This window comes from Mirounga angustirostris, unplaced genomic scaffold, assembly GCF_029215605.1.
Source record: "Mirounga angustirostris isolate CCGP_5_RB_7025 unplaced genomic scaffold, mMirAng1.0.hap1 SCAF_1, whole genome shotgun sequence".
NCBI lineage: Eukaryota > Metazoa > Chordata > Mammalia > Carnivora > Phocidae > Mirounga > Mirounga angustirostris.
In genome coordinates this window covers 102,733,488-102,757,118 of record NW_026991709.1, presented here as the reverse complement: position 1 = coordinate 102,757,118, position 23,631 = coordinate 102,733,488, and the positions used below count along the sequence as shown (strand labels likewise).

The 23,631-nt window shown below is 42.3% G+C and overlaps 1 protein-coding gene across 3 annotated transcripts in view; it reads left to right on the top strand.

Moving 5' to 3' along the window:
- The window catches only part of SCHIP1 (schwannomin interacting protein 1), a 119,598-nt gene that overhangs the window by 45,368 nt on the left and 50,599 nt on the right, over window positions 1-23,631 (top strand). The window contains exon 1 of one of the 3 annotated variants that reach the window (XM_045903473.3): window positions 21,671-21,923. The exons of the other annotated variants lie outside the window; for them this stretch is intronic. Within the exon in view, the coding sequence (XP_045759429.1) occupies window positions 21,894-21,923 (30 nt within the window). The 5' untranslated portion in view covers window positions 21,671-21,893. Of the gene's footprint in view, window positions 1-21,670; window positions 21,924-23,631 lie in introns of those variants that run through there. 3 annotated transcript variants of the gene reach the window in all.

The window sequence follows — 23,631 nt, the reverse complement described above, 5'->3', positions numbered from 1 at the left end:
CCTGCGCACTCCGTCCTTTACCTGCCAATTTAACTTCTACCCATCGCTGGAGCTCAGCCCTCACCTACTCCAGAGAATCTTTCTTGACCCCTCCTTTTCCCAGACTCGGTTAGATGCCCTAACCAGTTATATATATTATGTCTAAATAATATCAATCTGCAATGTATAATTGTCTGTTTATGTGTCTATCTGCACCTTGAAAGAGAGGATGTGTCTTGTTTCATCTCTGTATTCCTTGTACAGTTAACACACCTGTTTTATCTTAAACACTCAATAAACCAAGGAATGGTATGGACCAAGTGAAGGAATTAAATATCTATAATAAATAAAACTAAGCCAACAGCAGCTCCTGGACATCAAGAATATAACCCATGCTCAGATAAAGAATTCTCTTTGTGGATTAAGAATGATTGCCATGGGGCGCCTGGGTGGCTCAGTTGGTTAAGCGACTGCCTTCAGCTCAGGTCATGATCCTGGAGTCCCTGGATCGAGTCCCGCATCGGGCTCCCTGCTCGGCGGGGAGTTTGCTTCTCCCTCTGACCCTCCCCCCTCTCATGTGCTCTCTCTCTCTCTCTCATTCTCTCTGTCTCAAATAAATAAATAAAATCTTAAAAAAAAAAAAAAGAATGATTGCCATGGATGACTGGTAAGGTCTGAAAAGGCAAAGCGGGCAACAGGGTGTCATGAGTGAAAACGACACCAAGAAGATTCTAATAACCTAAAGTGTCGTATAAAGCAACATGGACACTGAGTTGTGTCTTTCTTTCCCTGAAAACCAATCACTTTGAGAAGTGCTTAGCTGGGTTTAAAGTCATTTTCCCACTTTTGTGTGTGGCCATTCTGCATATTGGTCTATATCTGTACTTCCGTGGCTGCTTTTTTAAAAATGCCTACAATTTGGCTTATTTTCTTCATGGATTGCAATCAAAAGAACACCTTACTACTGATGAGATCAGATTAAAGTTAACCCAAGTGACCCTATGGTGAATTACCCATTAGATTAATACTTCTTTTCAACCAGATGACAACAGTGTAGGAACTGAATGTAAGCTCTCAGCTCCTGGTTGAATTCCTTACTGTACTTTTGTCGCTGTGTTTTCTGCCAGTCATAGCCTCGACACCTTGGTTTTGAATGGCCTTGGGAATATGGTCTTCCAGACTCTTTAGTGTCCCCACTGTTTGGATTTTCTCTTTTATACACATATACTTCCAGTGTGCTACAGTCTAAGAACCCGAATTTAAAATAAACATGCAGCCCCCTCTCACTCGTCTGATGGTGAGACCTTCAGCAACTGAAGCCAACTGAAGCCTAGACATACACCCTAAAGACAGGCAACGCAGTCAATGGTGATGTGCAAGAGTGTTTATCAAGTCCATGTGTATTACACTCAAGTAGCACAGGAGTGGGCACGGAGGAGGAAGCTGCCATTGGGTGAAAATGTCATTCATCCTCAGATGGTGCTAAATGAAGAAAGCATTTTACACCAAAGCAGTAGCTTCAGGGCTCCTATCACAGGGCCTGCGGTCAGAGTGCTGTGTCTAACACAACTGTCCTAGGGATGGAAAGCAGTTGGAAAGCTGGAAACCATAGCTGGGTATACTTTAAAGCGGGGACAGTAACACTCTGAGATTCAAAAGTAAAGTGGAGAAGAGTTTACAAATAGTGTAGCGAGGCTGACCACTTGGAAACGCCCTGAACAACTTGTCATCAGCTTTCCTCTGCCATCTCCTCTCTGATCCTTATCACCTCAAGTTCATACCATCCTCTTCCCCAGGAAGGGGCATTTTGGAGCTATGGGCAGAGCACTGTCAGGGGGTCTGCCGGGCCTTTGCATGTCTGTAGGCCAGCCTGGGGTACAGGAATGCCACTACCGTCGGCCCCCTCAGTGCCAGGGGCTTTGCTCTCCTGAACGCATGCAGCCCTCACCAGCCACTATGAGGACACACTGAGGCTCAGAGAAGCCAAGTTTCTGGGCAAAGAGTCACTGAGCAGGATCGGGTGTGACCCGCTTCGAGGCCCTGCCCAGGTCTGCAGAGATGTCATTAAGTCCTTTTCCTTTCTGGCAAATTATGTAATTTTGTTAATGTAAAAAAAGTTCTGTGTTTCAGGTTCTTAATTTAAAAATGAAAAAAAAGTTTAACTGTGTGGTCCTTACTCTCTGTCTTAGTTATCTATTTCTCTATAACCATTTACTATAAAATTTAACAGCTTGAAACAACAAACATTTATTATCTCACAGTTTCTGATGGTCAGGAATCTGGGAGCTGCTTGGCTGGGTAGTTCTGGCTCAGAGTCTCTCATGAGGTCACGGTCAGAATGTCCATCAGAGCAGCAGTCCTCCAAAGACTTGAGTGGGTCCTCTTGCAAGTTGGCTCATACACGTGGCTGGAGGCTGGAAGCCTCCACTCCTCACCTTGTGACCCTTTCCATACATTGCTTGAGTGTTCTAGAACATAGTGGCAAACTTCCCTTAGTACAAGTGATTGGGGAGAAAGAAAACGAGAGAGAAAGCGGATGTGTCTCTTTAAACCTAGTCTCCACAGTAGCTGGTGTGTTGCTTCTGCTTTTCTTTTCTTTTCTTTTCTTTTCTTTTCTTTTCTTTTCTTTTCTTTTCTTTTCTTTTTTTTATTATTATGTTATGTTAATCACCATACATTACATCATTAGTCTTTGATGTAGTGTTCCATGATTCATTATTTGCGTATAACACCCAGTGCTCCATTCAATACGTGCCCTCCTTAATACCCATCACCAGGCTAACCCATCCTCCCACCCCTTCCCCTCTAGAACCCTCAGTTTGTTTCTCAGAGCCCATCATCTCTCATGTTTAGAAGAAAGTCACTGAGTTCAGCCTTCACTCAGGGAGAAGGGAATTAGGTTCCACTTCATTAAGGGAAGAGCATCAAAGAATTTTAGACATATTTTAAAACCACCCCACTCTCTCCACTCTTCTGAGGAAAACAAGACAAAACAGAAAGAAACAAAAAAACCACCACCCCTAAAAGTAAATCACTTTGCTTTTTCTGTTTAACTGTCACTTGCACGTTGTTACCACCCAGTGGCTTCAGTTAAGAAAACATTTCCCCACCCCTGAACTGCTTTCTAAGAAAATGGTTATTTGCATAGCAGAGAAATCTTTACTTCTCCAAGGAATTTACAGGGACTGGAAAATGTACAGATAATACAACTTGTCCTTTTGATGAAGCTCTGATTTGAGCCAGGCATTTGGTCTAGAATCTGCCTTCCATCTTTATCCTGTAGGCCAGTGACCTAAGGGAGGCCACCAGAAGGCTGAGCTGGTACCTGGGGCTCTCGCATAGATTGGCCCCCACAAACTTTTCTCCTTCTGTGGCCCTAGATGAGGCCTGAGCCTCAGGGTGGGGATTAGCCTGCTGCCTGGTATTCCTAGCCTCAGGACAGATGGCTCAGGTCTTTAGGTCCTGGGAGCCATCTCTCCCTGGGCCAGTTGACCTTGGTTGGAATCAGCCAGCTATTTCGAGGTTTGAATGAACCTATACTAATTACCAGGATCACCTGGCAACCTGGAGAACTCTGCCGTTGGCCATTCCCAGCTCTCTGACCAGACTCCAGGTGGACATTCTGTAAAAAGACTTCTATAGCTCCAAGAGGGTGACCCTAAGGTTAACTCTGTAGTTTAAAGTGATTTTTTTTCTTAGAAGAAGAAGATAGCAGAACCAGTTCTAAAATCAATGTGTTTTTACCTTTCACCCACTGCACCTACCTTAATCAGAATAAATATTAGGAACTTCTGCCACTTAAATCAGACATCAAGACGAAACACTTGAAATTATGATTTCTTCCTTTGAGAGGAAATGATTAAAATTTCTACAAATTACAATTATAGACAAGTTATACTTAAAGAAAAATATATGGATATATATTTGTATATATATAATTTATGTATATATATAATGTGTGTGTGTGTGTATAATCAAATGAGTTTATCAGTATAGAATATTTTAAAACCTTTAGCTTTCATTCTGCCTGAAATCAAGTGCATTTTACCCTAAAGGGGTAGAGGTAGTTACTAGAACAAAGTAACTGAAACCTGAGGATAAAGAAGAAAAGAAAGAAAATATGTGCCTCTCTTTGATCATTCACTCCTCAAATGTTTACTGAGGTGAGTGCTACAGTTAATTTTCTAGATGCTGGAGATAGCTTATAAACAAAACAAAGCCCCTGCTATTCTAGAGCTGATATGATACCGGGAGTTAAACAATAAACAAACAAGAACCTATGTAGTATTTTAAATGTGGTAAGTGCTATGGAGGAAGACAAAGCAGAGGGAGAGGGTAGGGAGTGTGGGGGCAGGGAGAGGCATTAAGTAAGAATTACAAATTTAGACAGGGTGGTCAGGGAAGACCTGAAAGCTAAGGCAACATTTGAGGAGAGATCTGGAGAAAGTATGGTAGCAAGTCACAGGCTACCGGGGTAAGAGAGTTCCAAGCAGAAACAGAGTACAAAGACCCTGAGGTAAGAGAGTGCTGAGCTTGATCAAGGACTGTTGAAGAGGGCTTTGTGGCAGGGCCCAAATGAGAGGAAGAACAGGTCCTGTGGGTGCTAGGAGGTAGATGATAGAAATCTCTGCAAGCTCTTAGCAGGGCTCTGGCTTCTATTGTGAGTGAGATGAAGACTATGAGAAGGCTTTGAGCAAACCTGAGAAATAATATAATCAGATTATCTCTTAGAAGTATTCTGAGTATTTTGTTCAGAATTTGCCCAGGTAAGGCAGGTTGGAAGGCCAGAAGCAGAAAGTCGGGATAGAAGAGCTTTGCAGTAATCCAGGTGAGAGATGATGATGGTCCGGAACAGAATAGTGGCAGTGGAGGTGGTGAACAGTGGGCAGATTCTGGATATATGTGAAGGTTCAGCCAAAGAAGATTTGCTGGTGGGCTGTAGGGTGTGAGAGGCAGGAAAGAGTCAAGGATGACCCCCAGATTTAGCTTGGAGCTGTCATTTACTGAAACGGGGAAGACTGTTGGTAAAGAGTTTGCAGGAGTCAGGTGTTGGGAAGATGGGAGTTCGTTTTGGGCATAATAAATTTAAGATATCGATTAAACATGCAAGTGGAGATGGTGTTTGCAGTCAGATGAAGGAATCTGAGTTAAGGGGTCAGTCCAAGCTAGAGGTATAAGTTTTGAAGTCACCAGCCAAGAGACTGGATGACATTTCCAAGAGAGTGAGTTCCAGATAGAGGACAAGCCCAAGGACTGAGCCTTGGGTATTCAAGTGCAGCAGTGTCCAGGAGAACTTTCTGTGATGGAAATAGTCTCCATGTGCTCCATCCAGTATGACAGCCATTAGACACAAGTGGCTATTGAGCACTTAAAATAGCACTAGTGCAACTAAGGAACTGAATTTCCAGTTTTTTGAAATTTTAGTTTAAGTAACCACATGTAACTCAAGGCTACCATATTGGGCAGCACAGCTCCAGTAGCTAAAAGTGGAAGAAGCAGAGAGGGATCAGCAGAGGACAGGTTTTAACATAGGAAAAGAACCAGAAGAGAATGTTGTCTCAGAAACCAAATATACAATACTTGAGTAGTGCTCATAGATTTAGAAGTTCTGGAAGACTGGGAATTGATCTGGAGATTTAGGAAGGTATAGCCATTTCAGTGACATGGGGGAGACAAAAATGACTGGAGGGTGTTCAAAAGAGAATAAAGGGCAGAGGGAAATGTAGACAGTAAGTCTGGGATGACTCTTTCGGGAAGCATTGTGGTTGTCTAGGAGAGTGTGGGAGTAAATGGACTGGGGAAATAGAGAGGAAACCAGGCAGTGCTAAGGGCACACTTGGGGTAAGCTGTCATGAATTTAAAGTGAGTGTGGTTGTATATTTTTCTCCAGCCACATTTATCAGCCTGAAAAGAGGCACAGAGTAGCAAAGAGCTCAATTTAACCACAGTTGGGATTTAACTAACTGAGTATGAAGTTGGTGGTTATAATGATGGACCATGGAATCTAAGGTGTGTAGGAGAGAAGGGAGGACATAATGGGACTGAGGATTGGAGGAAGATGGGCAGTGTATGGGGTGCAGGGCCTGCTGTAGTTGAAGAATTATTGGAATTAGAATACTAGAGAGAGTTGGCTGGAATGAGAAAATGAGACTGTTGGAGAATAAGAGGACTGACATTGAAATTTTGGAGGTCGTGACGTTGGTGATGGCAAGGTCAGGATAGGACCATGGGAGCTGGTGTCATTGAGATAGAACAGAAGAGGAAGGAAGTCAAGGAACTTACAGGCCAAGATATCGGAGGGATGTCCTAGTTGACATGGAAATCCCCAAGAATTAGAACTCACGTCAGAGAGTGCGTCTTCAAGGCATGAAGCAGGTAAGCTAGGGGGAGGTGACTGCAGCTAGGAGGTGGTATCAGGAGTCTGATGGTAGAAGAGTCAGAGCAGGTCGTTAGGGAGGAGCAACAATTGTCTGGAAGCAAGACAGGAGCAAGGAAGACATCTACCCATCCAACAGGCCCTTGGCAAAAGGGAGGTGGGAGAGAAAATAGCCACCCCCTGAAAGAGCTATAGGGGAGACAGGGCCTTCAGGCTCCTGTGAGAGCCAGACAGTGAAGGGAATGTTCCACGAAGAGGGCCCCCTGGAAGGCCTGTGGAGGACTGAGGGGCAGGGGTCTGAGGAGGAAGACGTATAGGACGCCATATAAGAAGGCACTTAGGTGGATGAGCAGTGACCTGGGAGTTAAGGGGGCATAACTAAGAGTGGACAGATGTTATGGTAAGGCTGGCTGATCTCCAAGACGAATAGTGGAGGGGAGGCTGCTAGTGTTGAAGGCAAAGGAAGAGTTCTGGGGTGTTTGAGCTGATAGCAGTGGGGGTGAGTGGTCTTAAGCAGAAGATGTGGGTCAGGCAAGAAATCCCTTCCGGAATTACCGAATACCCCCAGGTGTCCCGTGTCTGCATCTCTTAACCTGCTCTTTCTAAACTCAAAGCAGTTAAGCTTCAACTCCTCATTGGCCTCAGTTAGCTTCTGTGGTTCTAGTATGGAATCGACCCTATGCCAGAGCAGGAAAGGTCGGTGACAGTGTCAGGGCCGGCCCTGGGCCCAGCAGCTGACATGTGTTTCGTAAAGGTCGTTTTCTTCCTCTCCCCCCAGCAACCTCTTTAGTTTCGTCTCCTTCCTTCCTCACTGAAGGAAGTTATTATGTCTTTCCATTGGTATTCGTGTGCCAAAAGCCAGAGATACTTTTTTCTTCCAAAAGCAAGAACTCACGTAATTCTCAAATGAAATGACTGTATGTCTGGTTCTCTTCTCTTCCCCCATCTGCCACCCAGGACGGGCGTCATGGGCATGTAACCTCTAAAGTCACAAAGGCTCTTGGCTTCATGCTCTGCTGTTGCCATCTGCAATTCTTAATTTTTGAACAAAGGGTTCCCAATTTTCATTTTGCACAGGGCTCTGCAAAGCATGTAGCTGGTCCTGTGCTTATTCCAGCCCCCTGCCCTCCAAAAAACCAAATAACAGTAAAATATGACCCTGGCGGGGTCAGGTCATTTGATTTATTATCCCATCGATGTGTCAACATTTTAGTGATGAAGGGGATTTTGAAAATAATGAAAAACACCTTAACCATACCATTTGTAAATAAGAAAATAATTGAGTTCATCTAAAACCTATTAACTCCCAGTTTTTAATCTTTTTTTTTCAACCTGAGGAACTAGCATCACTTTCAGAAGGATTCTTCATTTATTGCCATTACCTCTACGTATTAATAAGTTGAAAATCTGAAAGTTATTCTTAACTCCAAGTGAAGCATGACTGAATTATTATTGTTCATGCCAAAGAGAAGATTGAATCCTTCCTTGAGCATGCTTCATGCCTGCACGTAGGAGCTCTCCCCTTGTCTTTACAGAAGACTTCCTCTGGTGCGTCCATTCGAGAACTGTAGTCTTGGGTAAGAAAGAGGTGACACAGACAGGGCAGGGCAGGACAAGGATGCATAGCAGGTGGAATCATCATTAATCTGGGGGCAGATGGCAGACCTGCCTTATTGCACTCACAGTCTGGGGAGAGCAGAGCCCTCCACAGATTAAGCCATTGAACCTGGATAATGGTGACTGGTGTTAAATGAGGAGTCCACACGGGCTTTTTAGATTCAACAGTGCCAGGCATGTACTCGATGCACCCTTGACCCAGATTCAAGATGAATTTGTCACCAAGACCGGGCAAGCAGGTACCTGAAATACTGACAATGTTCTTTTACTGAAGAAATCATAGTGATGATGCTGTGATACACGATAGCAAGTATTTTCTACAGAGAGGGAGCGTTTGGATTAGAGCCACTCAAGCCACATCCAGCATTTCTTCTTTAAACATTAGAACTCTTTCTGGAAAGCCGCAGCCTAAATTGTAGCTTATTGCTTGTTTTTTAGCTGTCATTTTTGTTTTCTTCTAAGAAAGTAAAATGCTAAAAAAATTTTTTTTGCCTTTTTTCCTCCAGTCTAAACCTCCACCGTGGGCACATTTAAAAGTATCGGTCTTTAGGGGCGCCTGGGTGGCTCAGTCGGTTAAGCGTCTGCCTTCAGCTCCAGTCATGATCCCGGTATCCCGGGATCAAGCCCCACATTGGGTTCCTGGCTCAGCAGGGAGCCTGCTTCTCCCTCTCCCTCTGCCCCTCCCCCCCATTCGTGCTCTCTCTTGCGCTCTCTCTCTCGTTCTCAAATAAATAAATAAAATCTTTAAAAAAATAAGAAATAAAAGTATCAGTCTTTCACAAACTCAGTTCACCTTCCTGCTGGTCATTTTACATCCTATTCTTTTAATGAGAAAACTAGCTGGAACATTAACATTCCTTAAATATAAGGATTCTGACTTTTTACTCTTATCAATATCCTTCTTTGGGGTGCACAAGTTGACAAATTATTTGCTATTTTTCCAGGCTGTCCTGTGGAGTCAAGAATCCATTACACAAGGGAGCCAATTGAGAAGGGGGAAAACACATTAGGCTGGGTTTTTTTCTCCTTACTGATTTTGAATTAAATCGGAGGCTTAGTGGATTCAGCTTAGTACCTGTTAGCCTTATATGGGAAGCTGTGAATGATTATTTGCCCTCAGGTCCAGCTGGCCCGGTCAGTCCTCCTGCTGAGACACATCAGCAAGGGGAGGCCCCCCCCCCCCCCATGAGCCTGCCAAAGCTGTAATTCACAGTGAGGAGGGAGATGTTGTCAGAAGGCCTCACCAGGTTTAGCTTGCAAGCTGGCAGGCAGCCGTTGGCTCTCCAGGTGAGGCTTCACTGTCTTGAGTTGGCGAGCTGGGCACTTGACCAGCTTTACCGCAATAGTGAGCTGAGTGAAGCTGGGTGAAGGCATGCTCCCTGCCCTGAAGCCCAAGGCTCTGACGTGAGAGAACTTCGAGAATGGCATGCATTCATTCAAATATTCGTTGAACACCTACTGCATATGCCTGGCACTGTGCCATATGCTGGTTATATAATGGTAGACTTCATAGATACGGCCCCTGCTTTCTCATGGGCCGTCCCGTCTAGTGGAGCAAGTCAACATTACAAATCCCACAAATTAGGGCGCCTGGGTGGCTCAGTTGGTTAAGCGACTGCCTTTGGCTCAGGTCATGATCCTGGAGTCCCGGGATCGAGTCCCGCATCGGGCTCCCTGCTCAGTGGGGGGTCTGCTTCTCCCTCTGCCCTCTTCCCTCTCGTGCTCTCTGTCTCTCATTCTCTCTCTCTCAAATAAATAAATAAAATCTTAAAAAAAAATCCCACAAATTATCTAATAGTTACAAATTGTGGTAAGGGCTAAGAAAGAAAACAGAATGTACTGACTACATTTGAGGCCGGACTTTATTTAGAGCAGGGGCTAGGGAAAGGCCTCCAGCGTTAAGCAGAAGTTACTTGGCCAAAGAGGGAGGCATGGTCAGGTTGAGAAGTAGTACACGCTAAGGCCCTGAGTCAGGGGCGAGCTTGGCTTTTCTAGGAAACTGAAAGGCAGCCAGTACGCCCAGGGCGAAGTGAGCAAGACTGTGAGTAGTGCAAAGAAGTCCCGAACGTAGGTCAGGACCTAGAGCAGCAGGGAGAGGAAATTATTATTTCATGCTAAATGTTTCATCCTCATGTGGTGCTGGGAAGCCACCAGGAGTTTTAAACCAAGACGTGACATAATCGGATTTATGTTTTTAGAAGTACTTTTCATTCACAAAGGGTAAGGCTGCAAGCACTTAATTTTTCATAACAATTTGGGAACTATATCAAAAAGCATGCAACTCTCAAAACTATCAAATAGGGCAACCAGGGGAGTGAATGAGGCTTAATTTCTTTTAAAAGGATGCTTTATAAATGTATGCCATTTAAAATTAGGGCCAGAGGTCTGATCACCTTAGTTGTAGCAACAGCTCTGCTGAAGAGATCGCTTCCGTCTTTTGGAACATGAATTTGATTTTTAAAAACCTCAAAACAAAACACAAGTAGCTTAAACCATCAGTATAAGTTTCTACTGCTGTCTGTAAAGCAGATGTGTGCCTTTTTAGCTGGCTGCTGTTCTCACGCAAGTCAGAGGCCGTGAGAGAAAGAGAGGAAGCATTGGTGTCTGGTCATAATGGATTGTATTTCTTTTCCTAGGGTTTTGTTTTTCTTCTTCTTCTTCTTCTTTTGCTCTGCTTGACTGTTGAGAATGAAAACAAGCCAACTCTATGGTCTCAGATGAAGGGAGAGGAGAATATCAGAGTGAGGTGGATAGGGATTCTGCGACGCCCTGAACCTCAAAAACACTGCTAATTCCTATCTTGACTTTCTCAGTAAGTAATGAAAATGCCAGGGACTTATAAGTGAATGTTTTGTTGGCTTAGCCTATGTTTCTGAAAGAGGCTCTCTTTGATATTCGCAGAGGAAAACTGGTTTCAGTTGGGGAGTTTTAGAAGAGTCCGGATTAATACGCAGATTACCTTTCCTGCTTATGAATAATCCATGATGGATTTTAACCCTCCTCTCCAAGAATGAGTCCATTCACTGTCCACTGTCTGGAGGAGCATAATTTCCTAACCAGTACCTTTCTCCTCAGAAAGAATTTATTTCTAAAAGATGAGAAACTTTCATTCGATAGCTTTAAGATAAAGTTAAGTGTATGAAATCTTTAAATGACATTCTAGCATCTTTATTACACTTCAGAAAAACTTCTTGGACCAATGTTTGCTTTCCTACCCTTTAGCAAATAAAAGTCATTCCAACACCTCTTTTGAAAAGTGACTATTAGAAAGATTATAAATTTCAGGGCGCCTGGGTGGCTCAGTTGGTTAAGCGACTGCCTTCGGCTCAGGTCATGATCCTGGAGTCCCGGGATCGAGTCCCGCATCGGGCTCCCTGCTCGGCGGGGAGCCTGCTTCTGCCTCTGACCCTCCCCCCTCTCATGTGCTCTCTCTCTCTCATTCTGTCTCAAATAAATAAATAAAATCTTTTAAAAAATTAAATTAAATTAAAAAAAGAAAGATTATAAATTTCAGATTGTTGCTTAACTGGCCCCAGAAAAGCTAGTTAGAGAATATACCCAAGGAAGATCTTAAGCACTAAATCCCATTATAACTAATAGCATCTCTACATTACTCTGGTATTGGGGAGGGGGAACAATAAGATTTAAGATTTAAGATTAAAGAATTTTAATAGTTCCTTAGAGATTACGTTAATAGAGTTTATTCATAAATTATGCCTCTTTCCTGTGTTCAGTGACACACTAGGAAAATATGTCAGTTGATGAGCAGTTTCCAGAAGAGATATACTACATAAATTATGTTTCTTTTTTCATCATTACTTTGTTTTATTCTTTGAAATAAATCTTTTGAAAATGGTGGCTAATTTTCATAATAAGCTAAAATGTCATCACAAATTGATGATCTAGTGTGTGTAGCTTTTGAAATATTTTTTCTGCAACGTAAAAAAGAAAAAAAAATCAGTGCCTTTATCTTTATTACATTTATATAAGGAAGACCTTGAATTGAAATCTAATAGTTTTTTGCTGACTCGCCCAATGCTAATATCTACTGTGATATTAATTTTATTGTTGCTCATTTGGAAACCTCGGGATATAAAATAAACTTAATTTTAAATGATAGCTATTTGACAGCCTAGAAGTAGTTAGTAGTGGGGGTAGCAGGAAAGGAAGATGACAGTTCTGAGTCCAAACATTTCATGTAGATTAGAAAGTGGAGGCTCCTTTTTTTTTTTAAGATTTATTTATTTATTTTAGAGAGAGAGCACGTGCGAGTGGGGAGAGGGTCAGAGGGAGAGGGTGAGAGAGAGAGAATCTCAAGTAGACTTCCTGCTGAGCACAGAGCCCGGCCGGGTCCTCCATCCTAGGACCCTGAGATCATGACCTGAGCCAGTCAAGAGTTGCCGCTTAACCGACTGAGCCACCCAGGCATCCCAAAAAGTGGAGACTCTTAGATATGAAGCTGTTACCCAAGTGAATTTGCCTAGCAAGAAGCACAGTTGAGCCCAGAACCCAGTTCTGTGACTCCTGGTCCGAGGCTCCATCAAGTCCAGAACTATCAAAGATAGCCTAGATTGTAACTGTGGATGTCTTAGCTTTGGTGTAACTTTAAATTCTTCCATTAATGTAACTGGAGACTTACGTATTTATGTTTAGAATTGGTATTTAAAAACATCCTGGGAAGATCAATTACACAATGAAGCACACTTTTGACATGATTCTTGTTTTCTAATGCTATTCACAATTGGAACCGGTTTAAAAACACCGTTGTCCACTAGAGGTCACCTTTCTTCAAGATGAGGGTCTGTCCCCTTCCCTCATGCTCTGTTAACCTGGTTTTAAGTCAAGCACCGCCACCTTGGAGAAATGAACAGCCTTTTCTGTCGTGGGGATTCCATGTGGTGCTGTAGCTACACGTACTTGTATTGGTAGGTAAAGCTGTCTGGGCTACTGAAAAACCTGGAGGGACGGAGGGAGAGTGTGCCCCTGCTTCCTCTACACACGCACACACACCCACGCACGCACGCACACGCACGCTTTGCGCTAGTTCTGGCTTGGCTCCTCTTGACAGACCAGCTTATTTTTGTTTGAAAGTCTTGTGTTAGCCCTGGCAGGTTTATACTACCTTTCACTTTCCTGCCTCTACTCTCTGTGACTCCAAAGGCTGGGAAATGGAGACGAAAAGAAATGGTCCTTAAAAACTGACATAAATTTGGGATGAAACCATGTAGACTTCACCCAAATTTATCTGAGTCAGTTACTATTTTTCTACAGCATGTGAATTTCAGTCAGCGTTGGCCAGAAAATACTATGGGGAGAGGACTAGGACCGTGTCCAATAAACAAGCACTTTGGCAGATTCTATGGAAATATAAACCATCACATTATTCTAGAAAGAGAGGGAGGCTGCCTGCTATAGCACGGCCTGACGCATCTGGTTTCAAACTGTTGTCTGTAGAAACCCAGGGTTGCGGGAGATATTTTTAAAGGCTCACTTGCACCTGTTCTATGAGCTGCTAAACACCTCACCCCCAGACCCCCCCCCAAAAAAATCAAATTGGTAATTAAAGAGATGTGAAAATAATTCTGAATATAGATACAAATGAGATCGTCTGTGAGGCCTTGGGCATTTGGAGAAGAGTGGTCCCGAAAAGCTGTGGTAAGAAGAATATAACATTTCAGCCCAAATGTAGTGATTCATTCCCTCATATCTATGCAAAGTATTTTGCCCCACCCCCTTTTTGACATCAGCATATTAATTTATCTCTCTGGGCTAAGTAGTCTTTTACAAAGGTCCTTAAAACTGAACTTGTAAATGTGTCATTGACCACGTAGGTGGTACCTCTGGACTGGTCTTACTAAAAAGTCATGCCTGTGCATGTCCAAGAAGGAAAAATTATCTGAGATGCCCACGGGGCCCAGCACAGTTCAGTGCCAGGTTAGGGCACATTCCCTCATCAAGCCTAATAGGTAGATTGCGCAATGCCAAGTGAATGGCCCATACCTCAAATGAGCAGGTCTGGTTCTAGAGAGATGACCTGTTGGAAGTTTGGACGCTCTGTCTTTTCTCTATCTGTTCCTTATGACAAATGTGAGCAGTTGCTCTGTGGTGTTAGTAAGTCAATCTGGAAATAAATTTCTTATTACTTTGCTGTCAAGCTTCTAGATATGTTTCATGAAGAATATCAGAGATTGCAACATAAGCTATTAAAAAGGCCGGCTATCATTTCCAACTACTTATCTATGTGAAACCAGATTCTCTTGATGTGGTGCAATCAAACAAATTAAATAAATGTAAAAATACAGTTGGACTAAAATTTTAACTGACATCTATAAGTTCTATTTTCAAATATTTATGTACAACAAAACAGCCTCATGTTCTCAATAGAGGATATAATCGGTAAATATCATAAATTTGAACTAAAAATTTTATGTTGCTCTGAAAACACTTCTATTATTTTGCATGTCAGTTTTCATTTTAAAAACAGATTCTAATACTTCAAAAAAGAAAAGAAAATGTGACAACCATTGATTCACACTAATAATTTGCTCAGGAAACTATTTTTAATACCTGAAACAAAGGTAACCAGGGTCAGAATAGTAAAAACTTCTGAGTAAATTAGTTTACAGTGGTTTGTAAGACTCTCAGATAAGTTCCTTATTTATAGTTACAGGGATAAAAAAATTATAACCCATCTCATTTTTATACTTCTCTCACTTCCCATTTCTGGGCCTCAGAGCTTGTGGGAATATTCTGATACCAAGCATTCTCTCTGTCATGTGAGAAATGACCTTGATGCAACAGGAGCTTCCAAGTCCATTACAGAAACTCTATCCCAGAAGTCGCAGACCAAAGTAACATGCTCAAATCATAGTTCATTGACTCAAGTTAGAATGCACATCAAAAAGCAAGGGAAAGGGGACACACTGACATACACAGGATACGGCGTAGGACCACACTACCTGAATCTTAGGTTATACAATATTGCTATGTCCAGCCTTTCTGCCACAGCCACCTTCCCTGTCGATGATAAGGTTGTGAGCCAGAGTTGAAGTTTGAGAAGGGAGGACCAGTTAGACGGAGGTGCCTGCCAATGACACGCAACTTGGTTTATCAGAGACACAGGGGCAAGTCCTTCTGGCTTCCTCTGTAGCTCGCCCCCTCTCCTGATGAGCAGCTATGGATCGTATTTGCATTTTTTGGGCAGAGGACACATAGGGCCAGAATGGATGTCACCAGTGGACAGTCAGTGTACAATCTAATGAATATTGAATGCCTCGGGTTATTTAGCGTGTTGTGAATATTAGGTGCTTCTTTATTCTTTCCATTCCTTTCTGTGCCCTGCACACACATGCTTGATCCATGTCTAACACATCCAGGTTACTTACTTACTTACTGATACTTAACACATATCATGAATTCTGCCTCTACTTGCGCACTCATTGTCTCCATCTAAATATCTTATGTGGTTTCACATATGTCTGACAAGCTACTACATATTCATCATCTGTTCTTCACACCTCATAAGTTTCATTCATCCCATTTGTTTTTCTTGTTCTTCTATAGCATTAGCTGAATATTTTCAAGAAATACAGCAGCACCCTCTACCAAATCTCTTGGAAAAGCTTTCCACCATATTGGTCCAGACTCTCTGATCCCACCTTATCCCTCCCTGCCCTTCAGGTCTTAACCACCTGCTCCTCCTTTAAGGGCCCAAGGATACTCCCACCTGTGCTCCTGCATCTTTCTCCACCAGGACCACCGTGACCTCCTCCTTACTCAACACTGCTTCATAACTTTGTTCATCATATCTTCAGGTCCACGGCTGAATGAAGACCCATCATGTGCTCCTGGTCTAACTCCAGGACCTGGCCCTTTTGGTTATTTTCACCAATTGTCGTCAATTTCTCCCTTCTCACTAGCTCCTTCCCTGCTGAACACATATATGTTTGGGTCTCCCCTATCTGAAAAATCAACCACAACCACAGCCCCTCTGATTCCACTATGCACTCCAGCCTACCACCCTAATGCTCTAATTCACCAGCAGACTTCCTTACAAACTGCTTTCTACTCAGTCCTTCAACTTCTTAACCACTTATAACCTGGCTTCTACCCTAAAACACTACTACTGAGATTATTCTCTCAAGAGGAACCGACGACTTCCTAATAGAACTACTGGCTCTTGGTTGTGTTTACCTTCCACCCTCCCTACTAGTCTTGTCTGCTTCCCTGCAGAAAAGCATTTGAAGCAATTTAGTGCAATTTGCCAGCAGCCCCCATCATCCCCTCACTACACTGGTTTTCATTTTCCTCCCACCCTGTTAACCACATTCCCTTTGCTTCCTCTTGCTCTCTAAATGTGGGCTTTCACCCAAGATTAGTATTAATTTCCTATTGCAGCTGCAAAAACTTACCCCAACTTAGTGACTTAGGTCGATACAAATAATTATCGTGTAGTTCTGGAGGTCAGAAGTTTGTAAGGAGTCTTAGTGGACTAATATGGACATGTCAACAGGGCTGTGCTCCTTCTGGAGGCTCTAGGGGGGGAATCCATCTCCTTTCCTCTTCTAGAGGCCTCCCATACTCCTTGGTTTGTGAGCTCTCCCTTTGTCCTCAAAGCCAACAACACTGGGCCAGGCCTTTCTCACATTACCATCTCTCTGATCCTTCCTCCTCGGCCTCCTCCTTTTACTTTGAGGACCCTTGTGATGACATTAGGCCCATCTAGATAACCAGGATAATCTCCCGTCTCAAGGTCAGTTGATTAGCAACCTTAATTCCCCTTTCCCAGGTGGGGATTAGGATGTGGATACTTTGGGAAGTCATTATTGTGCTTACCACAGGATGTCTTTGTTTCTTACTGTTTTTTCTCTACAATCTCTCCTTTCATCTAGTTTTCTACAGCTTCAACTTTCCTGTCCCTGCAAAAAAAAACCCAAATTCTATCTGTTGACCTGACTTGTCTCCTGAGCCCCAGTTGCCTCCTGCACCTTCAACTCAGAACTTATGGGAAGAAATAAAAGAACTCATTACTGCAGCCCAGTCCCCCAGAATCAGTTCCCCCTTCTGACTTCCCTGTTCTTTGCGCAGCACCAGCTTTACTCCAGCAGTACCCTCAAAGCCTTATGACTCCTTGTCTTGTTCACTAGCAAGTCAGACCGCTGGCTGGATGCATCAGTTCGTTTTTCACGGTGTCTCATGCAATTCGTCCCTCTGTCTTTTCCTTTCCATCCCCACTATCGCCTCCATCGTTCAGGCCTCTCTTTGTTCTTGACCTCTTGCATTGCCTTTAATTAGGAGAGGGGGGAAAATCCATTTCTCTTCCTCTCCTGAGCACCCAAGAGCTGTTTTACACGTTATTCTCATTTCATCCTGTCAGCAATCCAATAAACAAGGAATTAACATCCTCAGTTGACAGAAGAGGAAACTGAGGCCCAAGATAAATGAGATGACGTTCTGAAGGTCGTGGTCATTTATACATTCAGTTAAAAATATTTATTGAGAGCCTGTTACATGCCAGGTACTATTTCAGATGCTGGGGATATTAGCACTGAATAAACCAACCAAGATCCAAGTTCTAAGCAAACTTACATTAATCTAGAAATAAAAAAGATAGGTATTCAAGACATGAACAAGATTACTGCAGTCTCCTGGTGTACCCTTGCTAAGAGTTCTCCTCGTCTCCAGAATTCCTGGTGAACAAACAACGAAATCTCTTTGAAGGCACAAATCATGCACCATTATATACAATCATTTGTATACTGCCTTATTTCTCTTACCAAACTCCTAGAGGACAGAAACACTTCTTCACATAGCACATAATAGGAATCTGTCTCAACTACAAGGTTGTAAGAATTGAGGGAAATGTCGGGGCCAGTACTTTGTAAACTATAAAGCCATTTTCCAAGGTTTGTTGTCTAGGTGACACCAATTGTGTTCTTTGGTAGGTCCTTCAAGGACCTAGTCGCCCTAATGTGGCCAAGATTGATGTTTTTTATAATTCCTTTTCTTCCATTGCTCTGAAGGAAGCACAGCTGAAAGCTTTAAAAAATGTCTACCTGCTTTTCCAAAATTCTTAAGGAAAAGCTTAAAAGTTTAAAACAATGCTTAAGACAATAACTTCCTTGCTTATCTTCCCCAACCCCATAACTGCCTTGTTTCCTAAAATTTCATTATGAACATTTTCAAACTGGACAGTTCTTAGGTGAATACCCATTTATGCCCCATCCAGATTTTACAGTTAAAGTTTTACTAAACTTGCTTTGTCACAGCTTGCCATCAAACTATCTCCTCTATCTATCCATCAGTTCATCTCATTTATTGATGCATTTCAAATGCCTGCATATCATTAACTACAGTTCAGAATTTGTTCACGAGATCTTTTTTATTCTTTTCAGGTAAATTTTGCATACAGTGCAAAAGTATATTATCCAATGAGTTTTGGCAAATGTACACAGCTGTGTAAGCCAAGCCCTTATCAAATCACACAGCTTGTGCCAGAAAGTTCCCCCTGCCCCCTCCGAGTTAGTCCCTAATCCCAATAATTCACTTTGAAACTGTGTGCTCACATGACTTGTAGACGTGACTTTTATCACTACAGTCACTACCCCAAAAATCTCTTTCATTCTATTGCTATTAACTGCCACAATTGAAAAAAATACTTTTCTGGATTTACAGACACCATAGTTTGCTCAGTCCCGGAAAAACAGCTTAATCAAGAAATACTCTAATTGTTCTTCCTTTTAAGCATAGCTTTGATTCAGATTTAGGTAGAATGATACTGCAGCCTCTTACTTTATGATAGATTTTGATTTTGAGGCCAACCTACATTGGCTCAGTCAAAGGGGTTTATTTCTCCAAATCTAGTGGGCCTCTATTTAGCATTGTTTAATAAGAACACATTCACAAGATATGAACTAGAAAATCTGGAGTTTTGTGTTTGTTTGTTTGTTTGTTTCTTGCTTTGATGCCTTGTTGTTGATATTCGAGGAGAGGAGGATTTATATTCTTGGGCATGTCACAACTTTCTTAGGCCTCAGTTTCCAGATCTGGAAAATAACAGTGTATCTCTCGTATCTCCTGCCTAAATCTGAAACCCAATAGTTTTTATGGGAAGGAAAGTTGTGTAGACCTAAGAAGAAAAAAGAATCTCTACGCTACATGGACCATACTTACACAGTTTGCCAATATTTTTGGTCCAAAAATAACAAATGTTACTGTAGTTTGGTAAGTTATTCTAGCTTAAATGTTCTTGGAACAGCTGGTTTCTGTTTAAAGTTTTTTGTACTAGCAAATCATAATTTAAATTGTAACACAAAGTCCTTTCCAATGAATGACTATAAAGGGAAGCTTGCTTGATATATTACCTTTTTTTAATCTTGTTTATACCACTTGAGAGGGTTTTTTGACAGGATTTGGGATACAATTGTCAGAAATCTGTTCTCCCCAGAGCCACCTCTGAGTCACTTCCACTATTTATGGAACAGCAACTGCAAAGAGTGGGATCATGTTTAGACTTTTTTTTTTTTTTTAAACAACACATGATAAATGTTTTTAGGAGCTTATGTAATCTATCCCAGAGCCTTTAGTTTTCAGGAGAGAACAGAGTCCTGGAAGCGGCTTTTTAGGCCTTTACAGCTTGAAAGCATGTTCCTGAGTCTTTAGGTCATAGACTGTCAAAGTAGTAACTTGAGTCAAGTTTTAATAGCCTTTGAAGTTAAAGCTGTTCTGTCTTGGAAAGTTGGGGTATGCCTTCTATATTAGGAATAGGATTTTCATTTCATCTATTTATCACCTTGCAAAAGGAACTCTTACTAGGGCCTACTTTTCCTTACACATACTTACGATTCCAGAAACTTAATCTAGGGGGTTGTATAGCAAGGTGCTCCACACAGAAGTCTATGTCTTGTCCAGTGTGGATGACTCAATAGAGAAGGATGGAGTTTGGGATGAGGGTGTATTGAATATTGTTTCCTTTCCCTGAAAAGTTTCTGTCCTCTTTTCTTCATCCTATGTTTAGGATGATCTAGCTCAGGTCTCTGCTTCATTCATCAAACTTTCATTGTGCCACCTGCCAATGAACAGGCCTAAAGAGTCCTTCAGTCCCACGGCCTTTCTCCTCCACAGAGAAGAGCTAGGAGCTTCCGCAGGCTACACCTTCAGGGTACTTTTCGTTGGGACCCGGTGAACCCGGTGCCAAAATCCGAACCTGTGAGATCATCCATGGGGCCTTCCCTGCCACTTCTTCACTCCCCTAACTGGGAAGCTGAAGCCATGCATGTGACTGTGTCCCTGGAGTGGAACTCAGGTAGCAAACTTCTCTCCTGTTTGAATCTCAAATCACAAAATTGAAGAATATTTCTAAAAATAAGTTTTTCTCTTCCCATGCAACAGAGGTATTCTTACAAAATTATAAATACATCACCATATATTCCTAATGCAAATTCCCATCATTCCTTAAGATAGGGCTTGATGCGCAAACTTGTCAAATATGTTGATTTCATTCCTCAGGCATAAAGTACTTGTTTTTCTCTGTCAGTAGCATGATGAAGACTGTGTGGTTAATAGTAAGAGTTTTTGAGGAGGTGGAGAGATAGGTAAAAATTAATTAAGAATAATAACCCTATTGAATTTTTTTTTAATTTGGTGGTTTAAATTTAGTCAAGTCTTTATTGAGTATCATTTATGTGCTCAGGGCCATATTATTAAGAAACAACAAAACAAACTGCCTATGGCAATTAGATAAGGAATTTTATTTTATTGTGTTTATTTTCTTAATTTGCCGTCATTAAATTAGTTTCAAGAACTTACAGAGCTAGTTGTTTCTTTCTATGTATCCTAAAATCCCAGAATGACCCTGTGAAGCATTTCAGAAATTGTCTCCCTTTCCCCCCGCCCCCAGAAACACGTATTTCCCTTGAATACTATCTGCAAGTCCAGAATTCTTTCCATTACAGACTCTTAGGTAGAATGGTCTGTCTCTAGGATAGTATGTCCAGTATTAGGGTATCTATATATTCAAGTCCTGGCATTGGATTATATATAGAGATACCCTTATTTTCAAAAAAAAAAAAACACCTTACAATCTAGTTTCATTTTCATGAAACGAATTACTTATACTGACTTTCATACCTTAATAAGCTCCCTCCCTAAAAAAATTTTAGGAATAATTATTTCATTCGATTTCTGTGTGACTTAAAAGGCAGCTTAAAAGCCAAAAAGAAGTGGGGAATCAAAAGCATTACCAAATAACATCCTTTTAAGGAACGAAGACCCTCCTTTTGGTTATAAAGTTGACAAACACTTCAAAAACTCAACACGGGAAACATCCCTTCAGCGTCCATGTTCAGAATGGATTGTTTTCCCTTCCGCACGTTAAAAGTTCTGAAATGATCCTCAAGGCCTCTTTTTTATAAGCACCATGCAAGCAGCATCTGTGGGCTGGCAGGATGATGCCGGAGGTTAGAAATGTTCAACTGCAACTCTGATTTGTGTCTGCCTCTCTCCCTCTCCCTCGCTGGCCTTTTTCCCTTTAATGAGGACTAGCATGTTTCCACATCACTTAGCTGCCTTCATAAAGCACCAGAAGGTCACACCAGCCCCAGACTGATCCTTTTCTTTGTGCCTATAATATAATTGGCTGATTGTGCCAGCGAGGAGCGCGCCCCCTCCCCCAGCCCCGTCCTAGCTCCATGTTTGTGAGCCTCGCTGCTGGTTTCCGAGGAGAGCGGCTCGGCTCGCGGCGCGCTTCCCGGCACAGGCGGTGCCACTGCGCAGGTTGCTCAGCGAGACAGCATCCATTTTAATCTGCGGGGAGCCCCTGCCGGCCCAGGGCGTTCTCGCCGCCAGTGGATGCTCCGCGCTTGGCCTCTGCAGCCTCGCTGAGCCGTCCTGCTTTGGGGTCTGGGCCCTAGGATGCACTGAGATGGTACATCAGGAGAACTGTTCGTATCAGGTAAGACTTACAGCCTGATCGTGAGGCCGGGATCCTCTGGGAGAGGAGGCCTTCCTCTTCCAAAGCAGCAGGTTGCCTCTTGCCGGATTTGCAAGGGATTTTGCCATCCTCCACTCTTGGCCTTCCCCGCAAACAGTATCTGAATTGTAATTAGGTTTTCTGGGGAGTAATGGGGCAGAAAACACTGCTTCCTTGGCCCTTAAAGCATACCGTGAAATCCACTGAGGTGATCTGTGCTTTGCACGTTCTCTGTAGTCTGGGCAAATGAGAGGAACCGCTGTAAACTGTAATTGAATTGAAGGGGCTTCACGGAGGGAAAAACCTGGTCAGAATTCACTCGGGGAACATTGCAAAATGCGATTTTTGCTCATTGCATACGATGGGAGTTGTTTTGCATCCAGTTTTTAGGATTGTCTTTAAGGAAGTTATGTAAATAAGAAGCGTAAGTGATGATCTGAGACATTTTCAAAAATCGGCCAGCATGCACTTGATGTTTAAAGTTGCACTTGTATGTCTTTCCAAACTTATTTTTACTAGCATGTTGTTTTCAGTGGTTAGCAAATAAGAATTAAGGGGCTGACGTGCATAAAAAAAAACTCCACATGGAAAATTTTTTAGTATCACATATCCATCTTTGTGCTAATTTGCTCTGTGGAGTTTTGAATTATACACTTAGACGATTTCAAAAGACCAGTTCGAGAGTGTTAATAACTCCTTCCTGCAACTTGGACTGTCAAGGCAACACTGAAAGCGTCCTCGATGTAAGCAGACAACGAGAATGTTCTCAGAGTAATTGCTCTTTGCGGCAGCAGGCATGGCTAATCCAAGTCCAGGGTGGTTACTGTTGGGGGATTACTCAACTGACCGAGTTCAGAAGCTCGAAGAGACCAGTTCTTTAACTTAACAACGCCTCTTCCTTGTGTGAGGTGGGTTGCCTGAGACAAGCAGGTGTTTCTCATTAGGTCAGATTTCCCAGAGGTAAATGTATGCAGGCAGAATCCTACATTTCACAGGACTCAAGACAGTGGTTTCTCAGCTAAGTAACGTGTGCCTGTAAAATATATTTATCCACTCTTCTCTCTGCTTCAAGATGGGAATTTTGTAATTACGGGCTTGTTTTATTGTATTTTCATTTCATAGTACATCTAGGTCCAGAGAGCCTAAATATCGAGATTTGCGCTTCCCAGGAATTCTTCCCATGAGAAAGGGAAGATGCTGAGGAAAACCCAAAACTTCACTTATACACAATACAGGGTTTGAGAATGGGGAATGTCAAACACCTGTGGAGAGCCTCGCCTACTGATGGCATGGCTCCAGGTGACTAAATTACTATAAAATTAAAATAATTTTTCTACTCTTTTCAGAGAAGCTATGTAATTTAACTTTTGAAAGGCAAACTACTATAAGATTATTCCCTATACCTTTTCATTAAGTTGGTCATGAAATCACTGGTTTTAGAGGTCAAAAATTGGTCCGATATCAGCAATTTCATGAGGAGAAGGGGTTTTGTTAGCCGACTGCTTCTGAAAGGAGACAAATTGATTTTATTTTACACGAACTACAACATACAACACTGTCATTGTGTGTTTAATAGTTTTGAAATATTTATTGTTTATTTTCAAAATAAAATTAAGTGTATTAGGCAGATAATAATAGTCAGTAGATTCTGTATCTCTCTGGTGTTTTGGAGTAGAACTACCTTCATGTG